Below are 27,631 nucleotides of genomic sequence, written 5' to 3' on the forward strand. Positions count from 1 at the left end.
ATGTTTTTAATAATAAAAACAAATGAAAGTATCCTGTACGATACTATAATGGTGGATACATGTCATTCTTCCAAACCCATAGAATGTACACCACCAAGAGTGAGCCCTAATGTAAACTTTGGACTTGGAGTAACAACACGTCACTGTAGGTTCACTGACTGTAACAAAGGTCTCACTCTGGTGGGGGATGTTGACAGTGAGGAGACCATGTGTGTGGGGGTGGGGGTATATGGGAAATCTCTGTACCTTCTGCTCAATTTTGCCAAGAATCTAAAACTGCTATAAAAAATAAAGTCTAGGGGCGCCAGGGCGGCTCAGTCGTTAAGTGTCTGACTGGCTCAGGTCATGATCTCACAGTTCGTGGGTTCAAGCCCCGCGTCGGGCTCTGTGCTCACAGCTTAGAGTCTGGAGCCCGCTTTGAGTTCTGTGTCTCCCTCTCTCTCTGCCCCTCCCCTGCTCAAACTCTGTCTCTCTCTCAAAAATAAGTAAACATAAAAAAAAAAAAGTCTATTGGGCACCTGGGTGGTTTTAAGTGTCCGACTCTTGATCTCAGCTCAGGTATGATCTCACAGTTCATGAATTCGAGCCCTGAGTCTGGCTCTGCACTAATAGCACAGAGCCTGCTTGGGATTCTGTCTCTCCCTCTCACCACCCCTTCCCCACGTCCACTCTCTCTCTCAAAATACATAAACTTTAGTAAATAAAGTCTATTTTAAAAAAAGGCATACACATTACAATTAATTTTTCATCCATAACAATTAAAAGGGATAGGGGTGCCTGGGTGGCTTAGTTGGTTGGGCGGCCGACTTCGGCTCAGGTCATGATCTCGTGGTCCGTGAGTTCGAGCCCCGCGTCAGGCTCTGTGCTGACAGCTCAGAGCCTGGAGCCTGTTTCAGATTCTGTGTCTCCCTCTCTCTGACCCTCCCCCGTTCATGCTCTGTCTCTCTATCTCAAAAATAAATAAACGTTAAAAAAAAAAATTTAAAAAAATAAATAAATAAAAGGGATGGGAATAATGTGTAGGTGGGCAGCCCAGCTCTGCTCACCTGATGCACGTCCCTCCTGTAGCCAGCATCATTGTTGCTGCCCCCAATCACGTACAGCTTGTCCAAGAGGGTGGCCATGCCGTGCCAGGCCCGCCGCACAGGTCCGTCCGCCAGGCTGTGCCAGGTGTTGCTGTCTGGGTCATAGCAGTGTGTCTCCTTTAGGTAGTCCTCCCCTCTGCGGCCACAGGTAATGTACATCTTCCCCTCCAGAGAGGCGCCCGCGTGGGCATACACCTGCTCAGGGCCACCAAGAGAACCGGGACAGCGGGAAGGGGGCAAGAGGGCCATGAGGGAGGGCAACCAGGAGCCCTTGCCAAGGCCACTCATACCCCCAAAGCTGCCCCATGCCTCATGGCATCCCAACTTACACCTCACGTTCTGCAAGCATATTCCCTGATACAGTCCAAGTCATCCACCCCAACCTTACTCCAACAGGAGACAGTCTGTGGACCCAGAGGTAACTCTGAGTTTCTACAAGGTGGAGAATGGAATCTCTCTTTCCCTTGCCCCTAAAGGAGATGTCTGCATGGGGGACCCAAAGCAATCAAAGCACAGCTTTCAGAGCCAGACACAGGAGAACAGATAGCACTTCTGGGACTGCCTGACCCATCCTCAGTGCCCTCCACCTCCCCCCACAACCCCACACCCCCTCTCCCAATGGCCAGCCAATCCTCCAGGACTGCTGACCCCACTTTCAAAATCTGTTCACAAATAATATATAATGACATGATGAGGAAAAAAGTGAGATGCAAAATCAACACCAAGAATAATGCCATTTTAGTGACCCTTATGTGTGGAGGAGGAAAATACACCACCCTGCTTTTGATTTTGGCCTTCAGCCTTATGCATGCACCCTGGCAGAGGATCTCCTCCCTGCCCCACCAGCTAGACTCCTCACACTGGTCCCTACCACATCCTCCTCTCTCCTACCCACTCACTCCACCCACCCTGAGCAAGGCCCTTCATGCTGGGCCCATGGGCCCCAAGGCAGAGCACTGTGTGTTTTAGGGGTAGAGGAGCCCCATGGGGTGTGGAAGCTCCAGAGTTGTGTTACAGAGCCAGTAACTAACATTCAGGTTGTGTGGGGACACAGTAAAGGGCTGGAGAGGTGGACAGGGTGGAGAACAGGGGAGAGAGCACTGGGCAGGACATATACCAAGGGTCTGAGTCTTCTCCCATCAATGGTAGGGGCTGGGAGGTTTTGGTGCTTTTTTAAATTAAACTTTTCATTTTGAAGTGTAGATTCACATGTAGTTGTAAGAAATAATACAGACCATATGTACCCTTTACCCAGACTCCCCAGTAGTAAGAGCTAGTATAACTGTAGCACAATAAACACAACCAGGACACTTATGTTGACATAGTCAAGACACAGGACATTGCCACTTCCACTAGGATTTGCCAATTTGTAATCCTGTTACCGATTTGTAATCACACCTATGTCCCTCGCCCCGATTTCTGGTTGTTACCAATAAACCGATATAAATATTTGTGTACAAAATTTTCATTTCTCTGGGAAAAATACCCAAGATATTGGAAGTCAACTTTTTAAAGACACTGTGAAGTTCTTTCCCAGTGTAGCTGTGCCATTTTACATTCCCACCAGCAATGTATGAGAAACCTAGCTTCTCAGCATCCTTGCCAGCACTGGGTGTTGCCATTTTTTAGTCCTTTTTTTTAGCTTCTCTGATAGGTGGTTTTCTCACTATGAATTTAATTTGAGCTTCCCTAATGGCTAATGATGTTGCAAATCTTCTCATGTGCTCGTTTGCCATCTGTACATCCCCTCTGTACTTTTGCTGAAGTCCATTTTATCAATTTTTCTTTTTATGGCTCATCCTTTGGGAAAGGTCAAGTCCAAGTCCTTGTTGCCTAGCCCTAGATCCCAAAGATTTTCTTCTACTTCTCTACTTTCCCCCAATAAATATAGCTCTATGTTTTACATATAAGCCCATAAGGCATTTGAGTTAATTTTTAGATAAAGTATGAGACTTGGGTTGATGTTCACTTTCTTTGCCTATGGATGTCCAACTGTTCCAGCATAATTTGTTGAAAGATTATCTTTCCTCCATTCAATTGCTTCTGCATCTTTGTCAAAATTCAGATGGGCATTTTGTGTGGGTCTATTGTGGGTTCTCCATTCTGTTCCACTATCTATGTGTCTATCCCTCTGCCAATATCATGGTTGTGACTACCATAACTATGTAGTTAAGTCTTGAAATCAGGCAGATTGATTCTTCCCACTTTATTCTTTTACACAATGGAGGTATTCTAGGTCCCATATATTGATATGGGAAGAACTGACATCTTTATTATTTGAGTCCTCCAATCCATGTACTTGGTATGTCTCCTCACTCATTTACATCTTCTTTTATAACTTTCATTAGTATTTTATAATTTTCAGCATATCAATCCTGTGTTAAATATATACCTATGTATTTCATTTTTTGGAGCAATTGTAAATAGTATTATCTTCATAATTTCAGTGTCCACATGTTTGTTGCTAGTACACAAAAATGCAATTGATTTAAAAAAATTTTTTAATCTTTATTTATTTTTGAGAGACAGAGAGAGAGAGAGAGAGAGACAGAGGGAGCGAGCGAGCATGAGCAGGGGAGGGGCAGAGAGAGGGGGAGACACAGAATCTGAAGCAGGCTCCAGGCTCCGAGCTGTGAACACAGAGCCTGACACAGCGCTTGAACTCACGGACTGCGAGATCATGACCTGAGCCAAAGATGGATGCCTAACTGACTAAGCCACCCAGGCACTGTGCAATTGATTTTTTTATGCTTATATCTTATATGCTTTTATCTTATATCTTGCAATTTTACTGATCTCACTTATTAGTGCTAGGATTTTTTTTTTTGTATATTCCTTTAGATTTTTGACAATTTATTGATTTGTAGGGTCAGTTTTCTTTCTTTCTTTTCAAGCTGCATGTGTTTATTTTCTTTTCTTGCCATGTTTCCCTGGCTAGACCCTCCAGAACTATGATGAATAAGAGTGGTGAGAACAGACATCCTTGCCCTGCTCCCCAACTTAAGAAAAAAGCATTCAATTCAGTCTGTCACCATTAAACACACTACTAGCAGTAGGATTTTTGTAGATGTTCTTCAGCAAGTCGAAGAAAAGCATCTCTATTCTAAGTTCCTGAGTTTAATCACGAATGGATGCAACATATTGTCAAATCCTTTTTCTGCTTTGACTGACATGTGATTTTTTAGCATGGTCAAGTATGTGCTGATTAAATTTCAAATACGGAACTAGCCTACCATCTCTGTAATCAGTTCCATTTTGTCATGTATTTATTGAAGGGGGTTAATTCTATTAGCTAACATTCAGTGAAGGATATTATATGTATATGAGAGATATACATATGAGAGATTTGAGAGATTTGTCTTTTTTTGGTACCATCTTTGTCTGGTTTTGCTATCAATATTAACCCCGTAACATAAATTGGGAAGTATTCCCTCCTTTTCCATTTTCTAGAAAAAAAAATTCATGCAGATTTGGTATTAGCTTTTCTTTCAATGTTTAGAATTCCACAATACTACTAGGCCTGGACATTTCTTTCTGCGAAGTTTAATTTTCTTACCAGGTATAGGGCTATTCAAGTTACCTATTTACTTTTGAGTCAGTTGTGTTAGGTTGTATTTTGGGGGAATTAGTCCATTTCATCTGTAATCAAGTTTACATGTGTAGAGTTGTTTATAGTATCATCCCCCTTATCATCCTCTTGAAGTTTGCAGAGGTTGTAATTATGTCCCATTTTATTCTTGATATTTTAAATTGTGTCTTCTCTTTCTTCTTTCTCAAACTTACTAGAGGTTTGTCAATTTTGTTGATCTTGTTAATAAGATGCCAGTTGTTTGTTTTGTTGATTTTCTCTACGATTTTACTGCTTTTAACTTCTAATTTCTGCTCTTTGATATTTCTTTTCTTCTGCTTGGTTTGGCTTTATTTTGCTCCCCCCCCCCAAATTCTTAAGATAGGAGTTTGTATAAATGATTTCAGATTTACTTCTTCTCTAACATATGCTTTCAGTGCCACAAATTCCCCTCTCAGCACAGCTTTAGCTGGATGCCACAAATTTTGACATGCTGCCTTTCCATTTTCATTCACTTCAAGGTATTTTTATCATTTCCCTCTGACCCATGGATTATTTAGAAGTGTGTTGTTCAGTTTCCAATGATTTGGAGATTTCTGTTGGTGATTGCTAGTTTGAGTCTATTTGAGTAGGAGAACACACTGCAGGATTTCAATTTTTATACATTCATTGAAGTTTGCTTCCCATCGGTGTTACCAGCTGTCAGCGTCTTTACTTACAAGTCTGAGATATATGAGGCAAAAAGAAAACCCAGGGAACACATTAGTGTGTGGTGTTGTCCTCAGTTCTTGAGATCCCTAGCTGAACTGCCTTCTTTCAACCATTCCGAGTCTTAAGTTTATGTATAATGCCAAGAGTTTTGAGTTGTACTTAGCACAGAGGAATCAAGAAGAATGTATCTACTCTATCTTCCTAGAAGTGTGAATTCTCTTGGAGGGGTTTTTTAAGTGAGTAGAGATCCCTGCAGAGATCCCCTTTTTCTCCTCTGGAACACAGGAAGGCAACACTCTGCCTGCTGCTGGGGCAGAGAGTTCATGGTCTGTTGGGGGGATGTCAGCAACCAGTTCTTAATGATGCCATGTTGGTGGGACTCAGCATTATGAGGGTCCCTAAGAAACAGGTGAGAGGACATGACAAATGGATGGGGCTGTGTGACAGCTTTTTCCTCTCGGCCATTTGCTATGTCTGAATGTGGGTTCTGAGTTGGCAATGTGGACTGCATAGATGCCTTCTCTGGGACCTGTGGGCCCCCTTTGCTCACAGGAGAAAATCCCCTGTTCTCTGGCAGGCTTCTCGTCTACCTCCTTGGCTGCCCCTCCACAACCTTCTCTTCATCCCTGCTCCTCTGAGCTCATCACAGCTGTTCATGTGCACACCATCATGTCCTGACAAACCCTCCACATTTCTATTTCCCCTGAGCTCACTTTTAATGCCAAACTGACATTTCCAATTGCAATATTTATCATGTCCTAGATGAAACCTTTCCTTTTCTTTTTCATTCCCAAACTCATTTGTCTTCTTGGTCAGCGGCCTGGTCATCAGCACAGGTGCTCAAACCTGGCACCTGGGCATCTTCCATGATCTATCCCTTCATTCTCTAACATCTGATCCATCAGCAAGTCTGGTCAGTTTACTTCCAAACTACACCTCGAACCTGCCCATCTCCCTCCTTCCCCATAGCCTCCACCCTAGCACAAGCCACAATGGCCCCTACCTGGACCACCTGATGGCTCAGGAGCCGCTCCCCTCTACCCTCATCTCTTCACAATCCCTCCTCATGCCAACCCTCTTTATTCAGAACTGGGAAGTCCCCCTCCTGGCCTGGGAGCTTCTTTTCCCTCTCCCAACAGCTGCTTCCTTTAGACCCTGGTCTAATCAACATCTTGCTTGGGCCTTCCCCAAACAGTCTTTTCGGGTTAGTCCTGCCTCTCTGAGCAATGCTGAGCTCAACTCTCTCAATTTCCTTCAACACACTTAGCACAATAGACAGTTACTTTAATGATTTGTTTAGAGGTTAAAAGCAGTCTCTCTTAACATGGGCTGTGAGCACCATGACCTGTGTGTGTGCGCGCGTGCGAAATCCTTTCTCATTTTTTATCACCACTGGATCCCCAGAACACGGTATATGGTAGGTGCTTAATAAAAAGTAGCTGAAATGAACAAACAGTACGAAGGAAGGAAGGAAGGAAGGAAGGAAGGAAGGAACACTGACATTCTGGGGAGAAGCAGGTTGAAGATCGAGGCTGCCCCTCTGTGGCCACATCGGAGAACTACAGCTTCACCAGGCAGCCCCAGACAAAGAACCCCTGGAGCCCCCCATTCCCACTCACTCCTTTCCAGAACAGAATTCAGGTGTCCATCAGGTCTCAATGACCCCCTGATCTTTCCCATACAAAATCTTTTCCTTTTTCCAGAATGAGGGTAGTGAGTACCCCACCAAAGGGGGCTTCCTTCCCCAAAGCTGAAGAGCAAGGAGCAGGCTAGCTTCCTACCTGGGAGAACTACAGTGGGAGACCCCAGTCTCAGAGGCCTCATGGGCCCTGGAAAAGAGCTGGGCCCATCAGGAAGACCCTCAGCCCCCTGAGGTCAAAATCTACACCCCTGAGGGAATTGGGAGAGAGGTGAGAGATAAAGAGGGGAGGTTTGGAAAAAGGTTCAGAAAGGCAGCAGCTCTTATGGCAGAGCCTGGGAAATAGCCCCATGTGTGTCCCCACACCATCCTCTGCCACTAGAGGGCTCAGAGATGCCCAAAGGTAGCCTGGGCCATAGAAGGTGCTCCCCGAATTATAATGCCAATACGGGAAGGGTGCCTACCCTGCTCTGAGGTAGGACCCAAAACATGGGACCTGGATCACTGAGGCCTCTTCCTTGCCCTAGGATCTTGTGCCTGGTTTTACAGCCAGGGTCCTAATATCCCAAGTCCATAAGATAAGACAGGCACATCCCTAAAGCACCACCTTTGCACAATGACCATATTTTAAACATCTTCAAATCGGATCCAAAGTACTATGCAGGATGCATATGATTTTAAAAAACAAATGAATAAATATGAAATACGACTTCTAAACTGGTTTTCTGGCTTTTCAAAGGCCCCACCCTCCAGGAAGCCTGTGTAAGTCTGAGGCTCCTGAGACCTCCTCTATGGTAGTGTCCCTCCTGTTTAACATTTTTGGACACGTCCCAGCTCAGCCCCACTGCCCTGAAGGACAGACAAGGGGAAGGCTTCTGTCTGCATTTGAACTGCAGGGTTAAAGCAGCTTCCTGGGACAAGGTGGCGAGACCCTTGATGGGCGAGATAGGGGTGAAATTCTGGGGAATGGAGTCTGATGCGTGCTTCGGGAGGATCTCCCCAGGGGGTGGCTGAACCTCAGGGGTCCCCCGTCCAATCACAGTGCAGAGTCTTTGGAGGTACCCACTGGGCCTAGTTCCCTGGCCTGGCCACACATTCACTCTGCACACCGTCTAAGGAAAGCAGACAGGAGAAGGCCCCACTTGGAGGGGCTTCCTTACCTCCCTCTTGAGCGGAGCCACGTAAGCCCAGGAGTTGGTGGTGGGATCATAACGCTCCACAGCATTCAGATCGTTATGGTAGTCGCGACCCGCCACCGCATAGATGTACCTGCCCACAACACACACACACAGGTCGGCGTGTTCCTGCTGCAGGGACTGGATCTGGAACCAGCGGTTGTGCCTTGGGTCATACCTTTTGAGGGAACATGAAGGCAGTGCATCATTGATAGGCCAGAAAGCCTGCCCAGCAGGCCCACACCTCCTGCTCCATCACTGTACCCCAGCTGCCCTCACACCAGCACAGGCCTACCCACAGCCACACCAGCAGGCTGCTACATGCCTGAACACGGATATGTCCCCAGCATGGAGCCTGGAAAGCATGACCAGGAACTCGGGTTTCTGCCCATGATGCCATCATATTCTAGGGGTGACCTCATGGGGGGTTTCTAGCCCACCTATCTGTCCACCCCAGGCTGCCCCATCTCACCTATCCAGATCCATGGTCCCCACAGTCCCATCCCCATTGAAGAATGCCCATCCCTGGACAGGCACAACAGCCTCCCGGCCTATGGCCAATGCCAACACTCCCTCCAGAGTCGTCTGCCAGCATCCTGTCACAGACCACACCTCCATCACTTCAGGTACCTCTCCTAAGCTGTCCTGTTGCCAGCTGGTGGAACGAGAGCCATCTCCCACATCTCCTTCTTTCTCCATCAACCTTTTTTTTAAAGGTTTATTTATCATGAGAGAGCAAGAGAAAGCACAAATGGGGGAGGAGTAGAAAGAGAGGGAGAGAGAGAGAGAGTGAGATTGGGCGGGGAGGGGGGGCGGGAATCTCAAGCAGGCTCCACACCGTCAGTGCAGAGTCCAATGTGGGACTCATAAACCACGAGATCATGACCTGGGCCAAGTCTGATGCTTAACCAACTAAGCCACACAGGCACCTCAGGGATATGATTTTTTTTTTTTAATTTTTTTCTCAACGTTTATTTATTTTTGGGACAGAGAGAGACAGAGCATGAACAGGGGAGGGGCAGAGAGAGGGAGACACAGAATGGGAAACAGGCTCCAGGCTCCGAGCCATCAGCCCAGAGCCTGACGCGGGGCTCGAACTCCCGGACCGCGAGATCGTGACCTGGCTGAAGTCGGACGCTTAACTGACTGCGCCACCCAGGCGCCCCAGGGATATGATTTTTTAAAAGGCTGATGGAGAGGGGTGCCTGGATGGCTCAGTCGATTAAGTGTCTGACTTCAGCTCAAATCATGGAGATCAAGCTCCGCACTGGGCTCTCTGCTGTCACCGCAGAGCCTGCTTTGGATCCTCTGTACCCCTCTCTGCCCATCCCCCACTCTCTCTCTCAAAAATAAACATTTTTTTAAAAAGTCGTATCCCCAAGCAACTTCATTCTGAGCTGCTTTGTGTGGCTGCCCCCCTCCCATAGCCCCCCTGAGGTCGTGCTGCCCCTCATTTGCCTTTGAGGGGCCTCACATGCCCAACCCACAGGATCTCAATCACCCCAGGAGACAAGCTATCACCCCTCACTTCCTCCTCCTGCATGTCAGACCCACACTGCAAAGGCCTCCTAACCATCTCCAGCTGACTGCTCACCGGTCCTGAACGGAACCCCACGCTCCCTCTGCCCACCCATCCTACCCTCAGCAGCAAAGCCCCCACTCACACCAAAATCCTCACTAGCCTAGCAGCTGAGGAGGCCCTTACAGCCCAGTCCACACCAACCTTGCCAGCACTCAGCCCTGCTGCACTCCATGCCCCGGCCTGGCACTCCGTGGGGCACACAGGCGAGTATGCTACTTGGGTCAATACAGACAATTACAGAACCTTGAGGGACCAGGACCCTGAGAGCCCAAGGGCCAAGCCCACTCTTCCCCTGACCTGCATCTGGCCCCTTCCCTTGGACATCCACTCAGGCACCAGCATCTTGAGTGCCTGCTTCTGAAGCCTCCTTGCTCAATAGCTCATGCATAATTACAGCCGCTTTCAGGTAAGTGGTTATTTCTCCATAGAAAGACCAACCCCAAGAAGACAAGCTGAACTTCAACTGGCTCATTAGAGAGTGAGCAAAGTTTGCTTTGGTCTGGGTCTGTGCCCCACACTGGTTGGTGAAGAGACAAGTTTCATCCAGATGCGCTAGGCAGCTGCTTCTTCCTGCCTGCACCTTTTGGCCAGCTCTTCCCTGCCAGACAGGAATGACAGGAAACAAGGTGCTCAGGGGTTGGGGCCAACAGGAGAGAAAGAACACGCATGTGGGTCACACAGACCCAGGATGGACAGCTGGTCTGCCCCATCCAGCTGGGTGTGTCTAGGCATTGACTTCCCTCCCTTGACATTCACTCAGTTTCCACACCTGGCCAACAGGAGGATGCCACCTGCCTCCAAAAGCTATCGTGAGGGCTTAGAAAGGGACTTCGTTAAGACTAACTCAAGTCTGTATTCCTAGACTTCGCTGTAACTCAGGGCTCAGTGAATTGAACAAAGATTACCATAGGTGAAATCATTCAGTCACTCTGCAAATATTCACCGGCGACCCAACATGGATCAGGCACGGTGCTCAGTGCTGCGAATCCAGAGGCAAACTCCAGACCAGGACCCTTCTTTCCATTGTAGATGGGAAGCAGGCTAAAGAGAACACGTAAGCAAGCACTCCATATAATGACAAACGCCACAAAGGACAAGAACAGAGGTAGAGAGAGGGTGATCTACTCAGAGATCATAATCTATTGGGCAGAGGGGGCCGGGAGGTCAGAGCTCTCTCATGGGGACCAGGAAGGGCCTCCCAAGGAGGTGGCGGTTAAGAACTCAATGACAAGAGGCCCAGCCAGTTGAAGGTCCAGCTGGGGACCGGAGCCCAAGCCAGTCCAGGGCTCGGCACTCGTGAGGCCCTGCCAACTGACTGGGATGGCGCTTCCCACTGCCTTTCCTGTGTACAACACTCATTCATGTACATGTTCCCCCAACCCCGTTTCTAGTTAAGTGCAAGTCGGCATCATCCACCAGAATGAGACAAGCAAGACCCACCCGATGCTTCCGCTTGCTTCCTTCCAGCCCTCACAGCTTCCTCAGATGCATTCATTTGGATTTGCAGTTTCAGATTTAACACACGCACGTGTGCGTGCGTGCGTGTGCATGCGCGCACACACACACGCAATACATACACACACCATACATCAGTAATTTAGACACAATCACAGTTGCACTCATTTCTTATCTCCCCACTGTGTCCTGTATTCCACATTTCTTTCTTGATTTTCTACTTTGTCAGAATAAGTTCTCAAGTAATATTTTTTTCTAATAAAAACTAGCTACAGAAGGATATAAACAGTTCTAGTCACTTTAAGGCAGAATTTAGATCACCCTACTGCAAACTCGGAAGCTCAAGCTATAGTGGATACAAAACGCTCTGGAGTCCTTGTTAAATTGAGCAGACTGTTTTTCTTCTGTATTTCCACAACTTAAGCATTCCCATGGCTATTTTTTTTTTTTAATGTTTATTTACTTCTGAGAGAAAGCATGTGCAAGAGCAGGGAGGGGCAGAGAGAAAGGGGAACAGAGGATCCGAAGTGGGCTCTATGTTGACAGCAGTGAGCCCAATGAAGGGCTCAAAACTTACAAACTGTGAGATCGTGACCTGAGCTGAAGTCGGACACTCAATCGACTGCCCAACCCAGGTGCCCCAACATTCCCATGACTTTTTTTTTTAATGTTTATTTATTCTTTGAGAGAGAGAGAGAGAGAGAGAGAGCACGAGCATGAGCAGGGGAGGGGCAGAGAGAGGGAGACACAGAATCTGAAGCTGCTCCAGGCTCTGAGCTGTCAGCACAGAGACTGATGCGGGGCTCAAACTCACAAACCGTGAGATCATGACCTGAGCCGAAGTCAGATGCTTAACCAACTGAGCCACCCAGGCGCTCCAACATTCCTATGACTATTAATGAAGTCCATTACAATCAAAGAAATGTTTAAAATATATTTTAAATTCCAAACAGACATGGGAATGCCCCATGTTAAAAATAAGTGGCTATTCTAAGTAAGGTCAGAGGGCAAAAGGCCACTCCCAGGTAAGGCATATCAGTACAGGCTCTGCCCTCTCCCATCCGAAAGTAGGGTGTTCTTGGAAACCTTTCAGAAGTTGAAATGGCATAAAACAGAGCAATTGCAATTAGTTTACATGGAAAAAAATTTGAGCATTCCCAGGCCCAAAAAATAACTGTTCTCAGGGCTTTTCTGATACCTGAAGTCACACCTTGCTAATGAATGCACAAAATAAATGGAGATAAAGCACAGATGCTTACAAATAGAGTTCAAAGCTATGGTCACTTGATGCTGAGATGCTGGGTGTCATTCCTGTGGAAGGCACTTGGAAGGGCCATCTCGCTAAGGGTGCAAGCTCCTCTACAAAGGCTCACTGCTAAACCAATGCTGAACATGATCTTCTCTTTTCGTCTTGTTTTTGTAAAAGTAAAAATCCTCTTTGGAATTCTACTGGTTAGTGAAAATAGGCACTAACGTAGGTCATTCATGAAAGCAAAGTGGAATAATGTGGACTTTTGAAAGCGGGGTGGGGGAGGAGTACAAATAAAATTTGCTCCAAGAGAGTTAACTTCCTATATGAAGCTCCTATACCAGTGTCCTGATATAATCTGTTAAGTCCTCAAGCCTCAAAATGCAAACTCTAACTGCAAATTTTGTCTTTTCATATTCTGAGAGTCTGTAGACCCTAAGACTGGTAAATTAAGAAAGGGGAGAGGGAAGAGAACCTAACTCTTAGACCATTCAAATTAAGACCCATCTGGCAGTTTTAAAAGTCTATGAAGAGATTAAAGGAACTCTCACCCTATACAGAGAACAGACACCAGGGCCCTCACCACCACCCCATCACCCCAGGCAGATACTGTACCCCAACCCTTCTGAGGTACCTCCCCTTGCCAGGTAGGCCTCACCAACCCTACCTGCCACAGTGACCTAACCTTCTCACTGGAGTTTGAGGCCATGGTTATCAAACACTGGTGCTGATACTAGCATTTTCCAGAGTTTGGCTTGGGACTCAGAGCACATGTTCACCAATGGGAAATTCAGACTAGTCTTGAGTGCAACGGACATCAAAGCAGTAAAAGGGCAGACTAAGGGCAGGCAGTGGACCCAACTGTTGCCCTTGGGCATGGCCCTCTGAGAAAGCCCCAGGGCCGGCCTCCCAGTGGGCACACAACCACCCCATTGTATGCTAAAGGCTGGTGACCTTAACACCCTGGAGAGGTCTGTTTTGTAGGTCTGTGGGTTGCCTCAGCAGGGAGATGTGGCTTTGGCCCTCCCACTGTGAAAGAAACAGGCCCCTAAAAAGGAAGCTTTGAGGCTTTTCAAGGGATGGCTGAACCTGGTGCTGCCACACCCACTCTGGAGGGTATTCTGTTAGAGAGAAAATCAAAGTATTGTTTCCTCCTTTCTGTACTCAGCATGTCCTCCTGTTTAACCTCAACTGAGCTGCCAAGCTTTGCGTCTCATCAGTTTAACAAAGGTGATTTCTTCCCAGAAGTGCTGGGGCCCTCATGGGGCATGGCCAGGCCAGATCCCACCTCCACCCTCAAAGATGGAAACATGAACATGAACTTGGTCAGTACCTCACAGCCATGGAAGCAGCTGGCAATCTCTCTCTCTGCAATGCCAGCTTTCCTTCAGCCTACAGAAGATGGAGACTTCCCACATGCACCAAATCCCACGATATCAAGTCAAAGCACAGTGGAGGGGCCCTAGACACCTAATGGAAGCTGAGGCTATGGGGATCTGCGTTGGTTTCTTTGTTCTGCCCTCAAAAATGGATTTGTGAGATCATAGCTCCATAGACTGACAGAGCTGGAAGCATCCTACAGACCATGACAGTCCACAAAACCCCTTCTTTTGGGTTTCTGTACTCAGTTCCAATGTGTGTTGGGGCAGGGCGGTGGCGGGAGGTGGGGTGGGGGGGACCACAACACTTTCTGCACATTAATAAGCAATTCTTGGAACACCAACTGAGTCCTACAATTCAACTCAATTCTAACACTATCTATCTGGAGAAAGCATCAGATCCCACAGGTTAAGGGCTCAGTCTATAAGATGCCTCCCCACCCCACCTGTCCCCATTTCAGACACTACTCACAAGCTCAGGCTGTTTACTATGCTTCTGACCTACCAGCTACCAACTGGAGGTTCCAATAACCCCCTCTGGCTCAGAATATCACTCTGAAGCACCAGGTTGTGCCTGTGACCAACTGGCTATAAATCAGAGGTTCCCATGAACCCCTACTTGGGTTTCAATTAACCTGCTAGAGCGGCTCACAGAACTCAGAAAAACATATTTACTAGATTACCTGTTTGTTATAAAAGGATATAAATCAGGAACAGCCATAGCCAGACAGGAAGAGATAGAGCAAGGTCTGGGGAAAGAGTAGGGAGCTTCCTTGCCCCCTCCAGGTGTGCCAATCTCCCAGCACCTCCAACTCGGTGTTCACCAATCCCGAAGCTCTCCCAACCCCCTCTTTTGGGTTTTTATGGAGGCTTCACGATATAGGCATGATTGATTAAATCACTGGCCACTGGCGACTGACTCAGCCACCAGCCCTTCTGCCCTCCCCAAGGTCAGTGGGTAGGCCTGAAATTCCAACCCTCTAACCACAGGGCTGGTTCTCCCAGTAACCAGCACCCCCTTACACTTGGGGTCTTCCAAAGTCACCTCATTAACATAACACAAGACAAAATTAGCACTCTCCTCCCTTGGGAAATTCTGAGTTCTGGGAGCTGTGAACCAGAAACTGTGGATACAGACCTAACATATAGCAAAAACATATATAGTACATCACAATATCCCACTCCTTCTTGAAAAACTGCCTCCTCAGAGGACCTCGGGGGACCCATGTCCAGCAACACCACTGACGACAGGGCAGGCAAGGGTGGTGAAACCTGGCACGAGGTTCAGCGATGCCTGTCTTTTGGGTCCCGTAGGCTGAGAACTGTACACTGCAGAAGAGGGAGGGAGGACCGGAAGCCATCCTCCACCAACGCCTGTGCTTCAGAGGGCAGAGCTGCCTAGCAGAGGGAGCCCTGGACGATACATGTCAAAGCCGGAGAGGGTGAGATGGAAGGAGAAGCTGCCCTGCCCAGTGTTCCTGGCAACTAGGTCCCCTCCCTGTGTTTGGCCAGTCCAAGTGCACAATCACAACCTAGACCCTCACCAACAAGACAGTGGGTATGACCCATGGTGAGTGGGTTTGAGAGGAAAAGAACCGCGAAAGGAAGCATGCTGGGTCCCCTCTTCCTTGCCTCACCACAGCCCTCACTCTTCAAATTAACCTGGACTTTACTCCACAAAACAGACCTACCCGATGAGCCACAAGATTAATTTAAAAGGCTACAGCCTCGGCCCTCGCAGACCCCACTCCATAAGCAGCCTCCTAGGCCCACAACTCCTGCACCACAGCGTCACCCACAGACCAAGTCTCAGCCAAGCACCCATGCCTACCTCCAGCACCGGGACTCGGCACGAAAGCCCTGGACATTGTTGTCCCCTCCGATCAGGTACACAAAGTTGTTGAGCACCGCAATGCCCTGGTTGGACATGCGGGGAGCCAGGGAGGCGGTAAAGTGCTTCCACTCTCCCAGCAGGGGGTTCAGGTACTTGGCCTGGTCACTCAGGACAGTGGATGGCGTGGAATGAATGCCCCCAAAGCCCACAACACACTGGAAGTCCGACCGCAGCTCTGTCTGAGGGCCCTGCAAGCTGGGCTGCAGGCTCTCATTGCGGTGGTACATGAGGGCATTGGCCACCGTGTCCCTCAGTGGGCTGGGGTCCAGCTTATCGTGCAGCCGCTGGAGGACCTCAGCTTCCATCAGGGGGAAACGCACGGTCTCAAGGAGCTTGGGGGGCTCGTGCAGCGAGATCTGGTCGGCCTGCACCTGCTCCAGGGTGTAATGGTAGAGCAGGGCACCCTCATACACTTCGGTCTCACAGGAGACCTCCAGGCGGTTGCTGCTAAGGAGGGAGTAGACCTTCTCCAGGGGAAGCTGGCGGTACTTGTCAGTCCGAGAGAAGGCCACAAAGTTTTTGAGGATGTAGGTGTCCAGCTGCTCAGTCAGACGGCTCAAGTCAAACAGCTCCGCCAGCCGGTAGACATCAAGGATGTTCTCTTCATCCACCCAGGACATGAGGAAATCACAGCAGAAATGGATGATTTCTGGGATCTGTGAAAAGAACAAGCCCCATTCAAGCCTGGGCTGGGAACAGTGTCTGAGTGAGGGAGACAGAGGATAACAGGGGACGCGAAGCTATTGTTTACAGCTGGCCCCCTTCCACCGCCCCTGACCTTTCCTGAAGTGGAAGCCTGGTGCAGCTGCTCTCCCCCAATAGTAGAGACGACTGGGGCTCACTGCAGACTGACTGGGTTTAAACCTGGGCTTCAAAGAGATCTGTAGCACATTCTTAACCTCTCTGAGCCTCAGTTTCCTCATTTATAAGAGCAGCGATTAAAGTAGAGAGCAGTCCTGGATTAGAAGAATAAATATTAAAACATCAACACTACCCAAAGCAATCTACACATTCAATCGATCCCAATCAAAACGCGCTGGCATTCTTCTCAAAGCTAGAACAATCCTAAAGTTTGTATGGAACCACAAGAAGATCCCGAATAGCCAAAGTGATACTGAAAAAGAAAACCAAAGCAGGAGGCATCACAAGCCCAGACTTTACCCTCTACTACAAAGCTGTAAACATCAAGACAGTATGGTATTGGTACAAAAACAGACACATACACCAATGGAATAGAATAGAGAACCCAGAATTAGACTAACAAATGTATGGCCAACTAATCTTTGACAAAGCAGGAAATAGCATCCAATGGAAAAAAGTCTCTTTAGCAAATGGTGCTGGGAGAACTGGACATGTAGAAGAATGAAACTAGATCACTTTCTTACACCATATACAAAAATAAACTCAAAATGGATGAAAGACCTAAATGTGAGACAGGAAACCTTCAAAACCCTAGAGGAGAAAGCAGGCAACAACCTCTTTGACCTCAGCTGCAGCAATTTCTTACTTGACACATCTCCAAAGGCAAGGGAATTAAAAGCAAAAATGAACTATTGGGACCTCATCAAGATAAAAAGCTTCTGCACTGCAAAGGAAACAATCAACAAAACTAAAAGGCAACCAACGGAATGGGAAAAGATATTTTGCAAATAACATATCGGATAAAGGACTAGTATCCAAAATCTATAAAGAACTTACCAACCTCAACACCCAAAAAACAAATAATCCAGTAAAGAAATGAGCAGAAGACATGAATAGACACTTTTCCAAAGAAGACATCCAGATGGCCAACAGACACATGAAAAGATGCTCAATGTCACTCATCATCAGGGAAACACAAATCAAAGCCACACTGAGATACCACCTCACACCAGAGTGGCTAAAATTAACAACTCAGGAAACAATAGATGCTAGCGAGGAAATGGAGAAACAGGAACCCTCTTGCACTGTTGGTGGGAATGCAAACTGGTGCAGCTGCTCTGGAAAAGTGTGGAGGTTCCTGAAAAAATTAAAAATAGAACTACCCTATGACCCAGAAATGGCACTACTAGGAATTTACCCAAGGGATACAGGGGTGCTGATTTATAGGGGCACATGTACCCCAATGTTTATAGCAGTGCTTTCAACATTGGCCAAATTACAGAAAGAGCCTAAATGTTCATCAACTGATGAATGGATAAAGATGTGGTTTATATATATAATGGAATACTACTTGGCAATGAGAAAGAATGAAATCATGTCATTTGCAGCAACATGGATAGAACAGGAAGGTATTATGCTGAGTGAAAAAGTCAGTCAGAAAAGGACAGATATCATATGTTTTCACTCATATGTGGATCTTAAGAAACTTAACAGAAGACCATGGGGGAAGGGAAGGGGAAAAAAATAGTTACAAACAGAGAGGGAGGGAGGCAAACTGCAAAAGACTCTTAAATACTGAGAACAAACTGAGGGTGGATGGGGGGGTGGGGGAGAGGGGAAAATGGGTGATGGGCATTGAGGAGGGCACTTGCTGGGATTGGGTGTTGTATTTAAGCCAATTTGACAATAAATTATATTAAAAAAATAAGAAAACCAAAACAAAAAAATAATTAACTCAAAAAAAATAAAAATGAAAAAAAATAAAATAAAGTGGAGAGCAGTAAGTTGAAGATGAGATGGTACCCAGGAACTACCTGGCACAGAGTAAAACCTTTCAGATCAGAAGTACTGAATCTCCAGAGAATCAGGAAGCAGCACAGTGGCCACTGTATCAATTACCCCTGGTTTGGAAGGCACCTAGGACTCATGCCCCCCCCCCCCCCCCAGGCTCTCTAGAAACATCCAGCTCTCTTGTCCTGCCACAACCCCCACAACTGCAGGCTCAGCCAAAGATGCAGGCCCAGGGAACCCACCCCCTTCCCCAGGAGATGGCCCTGAAGCACCCATGCGCTAAGAACTGCCAGCAGAGCGTTCCAGACACTTGCCTAGCACCCATCCTGGGAATCCCACTAGGTTCTTAAAAGGCTGGGAGCCACCCTGCCTGGGCAGAGGCCCGCATGACTCCAGCTAGCACAGGGGTCACAGGTGGCTGGCACTTGCCCGTGTCCAATCATGCAGAAGAACGAATGAGATGGAAGGAGAGCGAGAGACAACACTGCTGAGGTGGGAGCTGAGAAGTGAGCCACAGGCTTAGAGGCCACCTGGTGATTAAACAACCAGAGCACGGCAGGGCGGAGACAGAGGGGAGGGCTCTGGGGAAAGCTGCCCAAGCATTGCTACATTCTTTAGGAAAACAGGATTTTAGAATAGCCCTAAAAGCGGAAATGCCTTGAGGTGCTGGGTGGCTTAGTCGGTAAGCATCGACTTTGGCTCAGGTCATGATCTCACAGTTTCTGAGTACGAGCCCCACATGGGGCTCTGTGCTGACAGTGTGGAGCCTAGAGCCCGCTTTGAGTTTTGTGTCTCCCTCTCTCTCTGCCCCTCCCCCACCCCCACGCACACTGTTTCTCTCTCTTTCTCTCTTTCAAAAATAAACATTAAAAAAAATTTTAATGTGAATATCTCACTTATCATCAACAAATTAACCATTGCACATATAGTAATTCTGCTGGTATGTGAAGCTTATTAATAAACGTTTAAAATCTTTTTACCTTTATTTTTTTCACATTCACAAGATACTCAGTGCTTGCCAGGTCACAAGATGAGAGCTGAAGGAAAACCTGCAAAGTGCCAGGAATGCGTCTGCCCCACATGAACCATTCCCACTGTGTTTTGTTAAGCCCTAAAAGTTCACTTGACCACCTGTTTTCTCCCTTGGCAGGCACTTCTGCTTTGCCTTGTCTTCCTAAAATACTACTTCTGATCTGTCACGGGCCAGGACACTGAGGACCAGTTTCTGGATAGAAAGTGAGAGCAAACAGCTCTCAGTGGGTCGGAGAAGCAGCTCCTGAAGAATCCAGGGGCCATGTCATTGTCTCCTTTCCATCCTCATGGTCACAGCAGTGGACCCTCTGCTGGGGAAGCTCACAGAGGAATCACCCCAGGCCTGCCCAGTGCAGGAGCCCACAAGAGGCTCGGAGAAAGGAATCATTGCTAGAGGTTACCCAGTGGTGACAGTCTCACTGGGATTCAGATCCAAGTCTCTGGGGACACCACGAACAGTGTGATCCTGAATTAGTGCAAGGCACAGAGCAAGGGGAGAATGTGGTCACTGGCTACATGAACAAACAGGACCCTGGTGGGCCTATGGACTTGGAACTCTTATGCCAAGTCAAACTTGCTTTAAAAACCACATTGCAAGGCACTTGTTGGGATGAGCACTGGGTGTTATATGTAAGTGATGAATCACTAAATTCTACTCCTGAAACCATTACCACGCTGTATGTTAACTGGCTGGGATTTGAATAAAATTAAAAACAAAACAAAAAACAAAAAAACCCAAAAACACACAAAAAACAAAAAACAAAAAACAAAACTGCAGGGGCACCAGGGGTGCTCAGTTGGTTGAGCATCTGACTCTTGATTTCGGCTCAGGTCATGATCCCAGGGTTGTGGGATCAAGCCCCTCATTGGGGTCCACATTTACAGTGCCTGTTTGGGATTCTCTTTCCTCTCTCTCTTCCCCTCCCACGTGCTTGTTCTCTCTCAAAATAAATAAGCATTAAAAAAAAAAAAAAAAAAGGAACATTGCATAGAATCCCAATATGTTAAAAATCAAATCCCCAAAAGCCAGGCTGCTCGAGGTGAAGCAGGGATGCCCATCCCATGCTACCCCTCACAATGACCTCAGAGACACTAAAGTGCTCAGGAGCACTGGCTCTACCCACTTGTGGCATAGGAAGAGCTGTGGTCAAACCAACCCAACAAGTACGGGCCAAGTGCCCCCCACCCGCCCATGTGTGAGTGAATGTGCAGGGAACTGCCGGGGCCCTGCCACGCAGGGTGGGGCCTCCTGACACCCCTAAACAGGTTGGTTTTCCGGACCTGCATTCTTTCTGATGGCCCCAAACATGCTCTGACCTGAGAAAAGGTCAGGATAATAAACTCACCATAGCATTTCATTTTCACTTTCAACAAATGTAAGGCGAGAAGTCTCTCCAGCCAGAGGAAACCATCTGATGATGGCTCCTGAGAGCAAAGGCACAGGCAGGCCCAGCCCTGAGTGACTGTACCCACACTGCTGAGCTAATACAGCCTTCTAAAATGTAAGTCACACTGTCAAAGCCTCAGAAAACTTTTGGTGTTCTGTAGGAAAACAACTATTCAAAGTTCAATGACAAAAAGGAAAGTGGTTTCAAACAGACTGACAAAGCCAAGTTGGGGGACGAGGAGAAAGGGTCTGGGCAACCATGGGAGCTCAGCTTTGTGGGACGCTGGGGCACGAAGGACATCACATACCCACCTCAGGGTCGGCCCCCGTGTTTACATGCAGGATCTTCTGAGTGACAGAGAGGCCAGGTAGAAGGAAAGGAACCAGCAGAAGAGCAGAGGGCAAAGGCAGAGAAGGAGCCTGGACCTGGAGGCATTTGGAGCAGCTATGCTTCAGCGCCCAGAACTGGCTGAGCCATGTACCACCCAAGAGCCTCTGCCCGACCTGTAGTCTCTTTTGCTGCCTGGCATCTTCGCCTGCTGATCCTCCTTATACCACTGCCCTGCAGACACCTGCAGAACACCCCTGGGTTTGGGTCTGCCTTGCTGGAGCGAGGGCAGCCTCACCTGCAGCTGGCAGGCAGCAACCAGCGTCTCCTGAACATTGCTCAGGCTGAGCTCCAACTCAGAGGTATAAATGAAATGCAGGATTTGGCACATGGCATTGTAGGACACGCCGTGGATCAGGACCTCTTCCTGCTCCATCTCCTTCAATCCTCCAGCAAACATCCCTCTGCAAAGAAAAACATGAAACAGTGTTGTTGTATCAATGTATTATCAATCAGAATGCCAGCCCAGGCCGCAAAGAGTGAGAGCATCCAGAACAGGAGGCAGGCTGACCCAGCAGTGACATAAAATAGAGTATCAGCTCACTCTGTGCTCTGGGCACTGATGCTTGCCACAGAAGGTGCCCACAAACTCCTGACCAAATTTGGACAGCCATCCTAGAATTCACCATCATGGGCTGCAAGGTGTCATGAATGAGCCTCTTAGGGACAGGGACAATGTCCAGCTTGCTTTCTGCTGTATCCATGATATACTTCCTGGATCACAGCAGCAGCCCGGGGCATGTCATGAAAGAATGGATGAATGGGAAACAATAAAACTCATTCCATTCAAAATATATTAATTGAGCGCCTAACTATACCAATCAGAGTCAAAGGTGTAACAGTCAAGTAAAGTGTAAGATTCCTACTTACATGGAGTTTGATGCTAGAGAGAACAGCAAGTAAAGAACAAGGCATTTCTGAGTGAGGAAATGCTAGGAAGAAACACAACTGGGCATCTGATCTAGGAGCACCCAGCTGGGAGAGGGGAGCGGTGGAGAGTGATGAGGAGCAGAGACAGGCTAGCTCTCAGGAACCAAGATGGGGCTGGGTGGCACCTCACCAGCCAGCAGACAGCATTCCAGGTAGAGGAGACGGGTGCCAAAGTCCTGGGGCAAGGATGAGTTCAGTAAACAAAGCAGCCAGGTAAGGGCAAGGAAGAAGTGAACAGGTAAGACAGGGCCAGGTCCTGCTTCCCCCAGGTCAAGACTGAGCCAGGATTAAAATCCAGGCACTGTCAGGGAACTTTACACAGGAGAATGGTATGAGTAGACTTTGCAGGAGGGAGGGTTCCTGCAGGCCTAGGGAGGGCCCAGTGGCAGGGAGAATATGCTGAAGAACCGAATCTAGGAGAACACTGGAGGAATCAGGGCCCTTGGCTGGGTTAGCTGGGCTGATGGGGACTTGGGAGGAATGGGGCCAGAGAGCACAGTTACCATCAGTGAGATGCCTCTGAGGCATCCCAGTGGGGAGCCACTTAATTAGTTGTTCAGAGGGAAGAAGGTTGGGGGAGAAAGGGGAGGCAGCAGGGCTGAAATATGACAGTCAGCAACATACAGAGGAGAGAGTAGCTATTTTTTACCTGTTGTTTATTTTTCGACTAGGTAAATTATATGTGCAGTACATGACTTAAAATATACAACAGGGTGAAAGTCTCCCTCTAGCAGCCCTTCCTCCTCTGCTCCAGGCCATCAGTTCCTCTTCCCAGGGCAGCACTATACCCAGAGGCACTCCATGTATGCACCTTGTATTCTACATGCACCTTGTTTTGATTTAGCAATGCATCTTGGAAATGGCTCCTTACTGGTATACATAGGGCTGCCCCTCTTCCTGTAAAGGCTATCATGATTGATTTAACCCCCTGCTGCTGGGATACACCTGGGTTACTTCTAATCTCCCATTATTTCACCAGACGGATGGTCTTACATTTTGCTTGCCAGGATTCTTATGAAAGCAATTGCTGGGACACAGGGTTTATATATATTTATACTTTGATAGTACTGCCTACATACTAACAATCTTCTAAGGGAGAAATCTTATAATGAACCAGACAGATAATCTTGTCAAGTGTTTAAGTGCCATTATTATTTCTTCTTCTTCTTCTTCTTCTTCTTCTTCTTCTTCTTCTTCTTCTTCTTTAATAAGCTCTACACCCCATATAGGGCTTGAACTCACGACCTCGAGATCAAGAGTCACGTGCTCTTCTGACTGAGACAGCCAGGTGCTCCTTAAAGTGTCATTTCTATATTCTTTCTGAACAGTCCAGATTCTTTGTCCATTTTCTATTAGACTCTGTCTTGTTAATTTGAAAAATCTGCCCTTTTTTGGATGAGTTGAAATTTTTTCTTCTACCTCAGATCTTTTGATTTTATGATGCCTTTGTCATGGAGAAGTCTGTCTGTTTTGAATGCAAATTTCTCATTTTCTTTTTTTTGACTGTGAGTTTTATGCCAAACTTAAAACAGCTCTTCCCTATGAGGGAAAAAAATCAAAAACATTTATCCAGGGGGCACCTGGGTAGCTCAGTCAGTTAAACATCTGACTTTCGCTCAAGTTATGATCTCACAGTTTGTGGGTTTGGGCCCCGCATTGTGCTCTGAGCTGACAGCTGGGAGCCTGGAGCCTGCTTCCGATTCTGTGTCTCCCTCACTGCCCCTCTCCCATTTGTGCTCCCTCTCTTTCTGAAACAAACAAACAAACAAACAAACATTTAAAAACAAAAAACAAAAAAAAAACCAGGGGCACCTGGGTGGCTCAATCGGTTAAGCGTCCAACTTCTGCTCAGGTCATGATCTTAGGGCTCCTAACTTTGAGCCCCACATCAGGCTCTGTGCTAACAGCTCGGAGCCTGGAGCCTGCTTCCGATTCTGTGTCTCCCTCTCTCTCTGCCCCTCCCCTGCTCACACTCTGTGTCTCCCTCTCAAAAATAAATAAACATAAAAAAAATTTTAAAAACAGTCCAACTTTATGTTTTTCAAGAGGACTACCCCATCATCACCTTCCCCCACTTGGGATGCCATCTCTACCACACACAAAGTTCGTGGTAGGCTTGTGTCTGTGTTCAAACCTCTCATCTTTCCCAGTAACATTCCAACATTTCTTCAGGCACCAGGAGCCTGGATTACTGCAGCTCTGTTACATGCATTAACTAACGTAGGGTAGGGCCAGTCTCCTTTCATTACCTTCTCAACAATTTCCTGGCCTTGCTTGCTTTTGAAAATTTGGACTTTAGAATCAGTATGTGCAATTCCCGCCCCCATAAAGTCTCTTGATTTAAAAAAAAAAAAAAATTTATGTTGGGGCGCCTGGTTGGCTCAGTCGGCTGAATGTCTGTCTTCAGCTCAGGTCAAGATCTTATGGTTTGTGAGTTGGAGTCCGGCGTTGGGCTCTGTGCTGATAGCTCAGAGCCTGGAGCCTGCTTCAGATTCTGTGTCTCCCTCTCTGCCCCTCCCCTACTCGTGCTCTTTCTCAAAAATAAACATTAAAAAAATAAAATAAAAAATTTTTAATGTTTATTTACTTTGGGGGGGGAGGGAGGGGCAGATAGAGAGAGGGACAGGGGATCTGAAACAGGCTCTGTGCTGATAGCAGAGAACCTGAGGCCGGGCATGAACTCACAAACTGAGATCATAACCTGAGCTGAAGTCAGATGTCCAACCAACTGAGCCACCAGGTGCCTCAAGTCTCTTGATGTTTTTATAGGGAATGCATTACACATCCAGACTCATACAGAGAGAGCTAGCATCTTTGTGATGGACACAATGGACTCTATCTCACAAGCCAGCCTCTGGGTCTCTTTGCAGGTCTTATAGGTCACCTGCTCACAGACCTGACACTCGCACGTTATGTCTAATTCCTAGGTATTTTACTCCATGCATACACTCTCAGGGGGTGCTTTCCCACTCTGTGGTACCCTGACTCACTCTTTGGGGTATCCAAGCATTGCGTGGACCTTGACTAGATCCTGAATGGAGAGGGGTGGGAGGAGACGGAAAACATTTTGAGGAAAACTAGGGAAATCTAAATATGAACATCAGATAAAATTATGGAATGACTGTAAATGTTCTTAGATTTATAATGGTACTAAAGATATACCAGAGAAGGCCCTTATTCTTAGAAGTGCAATAAAGTATTTCCAGTAAAACTGTCATAGCTGCAACTTACTCTGAAGTGAATATGCAAAATGTTAACCAATGAAGCTAAGCAAAGGTCACAGGTGTGTTCACTCCACTGATCTTGCAGCTTTTCTATAGGATTGATATCTTTCAAAACAAGAGTTAGGGAGGGAAAAAAAGGCCAAAAGAAAAATAAAATATGCAGGCACTCCTTCTGGTTTTGTTGTTTTTAACCAAAAATGGGTGCTTAATTCTTTATCATAGTCTTACCCCTTTTCTGTAACACTGAAATTATGTCAAAATAAAAACTTTAAAAGGGGAAAAACTTTTAAAATGATGTCCATACCTCATACCTATTAGGATGGCCCACTACCAAAAAAAAAAAAAAAACCCAAAAACAAAAACAAAAGAACCAAAAACAAAGTAACAAGTGTTGGTGAGACTACAGAGAAAATGGAACCCTTCTGCATTGTTGGAGGGAATGTTAAACTGATGGCAGCTGCTGTGGAAAACAGCATGGCAATTCCTCAAAAAATTAAACATAGAATTAACATATGACCCAGCAATTCCACTTTTGGGTACATACCCAAAAGAACTGAAAGGAAGGTGTTAAGAAGGTATTTGTACATCCACATTCATAACAGAATCATTCACAATAGCCAAGAGGCAAAACAACCCAAGTATCCATTGAGAAATGAATGGATTAACAAAATGGTATATTCATACAATGAGACATTGTTCAGCCTTAAAGAGGAAGGAAATTCTGACACATGCTACAACGTGAATGAAACTTGAGATTATGCTAAGTGAAAGAAACCAGTCACAAAAGGACAAATACATATGATTCCACTTATAAAAAGTTCTAGAGGGGTGCCTGGGTGGTTCAGTAAGTTAAGCATCAACTCTTGATTTTGGCTCAGGTCATGATCTCAAGGTTCATGGGGCTCCACGCTCAGTGCGGAGCCTGCTTGGGTTTCTCTCTCTCCCTTGCTCTCTGCCCCTCTCCTTGCTTGCATGTGTATGCACATGCACACATGAGCTCTCAAAATAAATGTTAAAAAAAAAAAGTTCCTAGAAACAGAAAGTGAAATGGTAGGGCTGGGAGGAGGGTATGGAAAGCTGTTGTTTAATGGGTACAGAATTTCAGTTTTGCGAAATGATAAAGTTCTAGAGACCCCTTCCACAACAGTGTGAATACACTTAACACTATTCAGCTGTACTCTTAAAAACTGGGTGGCTCAGTTGGTTAAGCGTCTGACTTCAGCTCAGGTCATGATCTCTCAGTTCATGGGTTCAAGCCCCGCGTTGGGCTCTCTGCTGTCAGCTCAGAACCTGCTTCAGACAGTCTCCCTCTCTCTGCCCCTCCCCTGCTTGCACACACACGTGCATACTCTCTCTCTCTCTCAAAAATAAACATGAGAAAAATGGTTAAGATGGTAAATCTTATCGTATATGCTTAAAATCACAGCAGGGGACCAACAAAATAAATGTAGGGCATGACCACCACAGAACACTGCAGAATCATAATGAGGGCTGCCTCTACTGCTAGGATACCATAACCAGATGTCCAGTAAGCTCCCTCTGATGTCCAGTGAGGAACATTCCCTACATGAGCTTGTTCAGGCCCCCAATCCCTGGTCCAAACCCTAGAGGCCCAAGTGTTTCAGAATTCAAAAGGCTTCAACTGGAAAAACACTGCACCCATGCCATGTATGATGTCACACCCCTGAAGGGCCTAGGTCAGTATCTCATATCCAAACTCCTTAATATTTCCAAGTATACTGAGTGGGATAAAAATAAAATAAAATTAGGGAGGGAGCCAAACCATAAGAGACTCTTAAAAACTGAGAATAAACTGAGGGTTGATGGGGGGTGGGAGGGAAGGGAAAGGGGGTGATGGTCATTGAGGAGAGCACCTGTTGGGATGAGCACTGGGTGTTGTATGGAAACCAATTTGACAATAAATTTCATATAATAAAATAAAATAAAATAAAATAAGCCTCCTATGAGTTTAGGGTAGGTTTTGTGGTTCAGTAAATTTGTACCAAAATTAAAAAAAAAAAAAAAACTCATAGAAAAAATGGCAATGTGGGAGAACCCACCTTTCCCTATCCCCCACAAAATCAACCACTAGACAGCTACCAACTAACAAAAATAGCTCTAAAGAGACCCCCTGAACACATTTATGACATTTTGGCAATGTGGTACAACAACAACAAAACAAAACAATTTGTCAATTTCAGGACCAGTATTTGCAAAAATAAACAGTGTACGGATGAATAGGAACTTTTGAAAATAGTTACCATGGGGGGTGAGGGGGAGG

The 27,631-nt window shown here is 46.7% G+C and overlaps 1 protein-coding gene across 2 annotated transcripts in view; it reads right to left on the bottom strand.

The window, feature by feature from the left end:
• KLHL22 (kelch like family member 22) overlaps nucleotides 1-27,631 on the bottom strand; it is a 40,546-nt gene that overhangs the window by 3,030 nt on the left and 9,885 nt on the right. For both annotated transcript variants that reach the window (XM_047828433.1, XM_047828434.1), the window contains exons 3-6: nucleotides 21,435-21,600; nucleotides 15,675-16,393; nucleotides 8,164-8,356; nucleotides 1,047-1,280 (exon numbers count right to left, since the gene is read on the bottom strand). In XM_047828433.1, coding sequence (XP_047684389.1) covers nucleotides 1,047-1,280; nucleotides 8,164-8,356; nucleotides 15,675-16,393; nucleotides 21,435-21,600 — 1,312 coding nt within the window. The remainder of the gene's footprint in view (nucleotides 1-1,046; nucleotides 1,281-8,163; nucleotides 8,357-15,674; nucleotides 16,394-21,434; nucleotides 21,601-27,631) is intronic.

Source organism: Prionailurus viverrinus, chromosome D3, assembly GCF_022837055.1.
Source record: "Prionailurus viverrinus isolate Anna chromosome D3, UM_Priviv_1.0, whole genome shotgun sequence".
In the NCBI taxonomy this organism is placed as follows: Eukaryota; Metazoa; Chordata; class Mammalia; order Carnivora; family Felidae; genus Prionailurus; species Prionailurus viverrinus.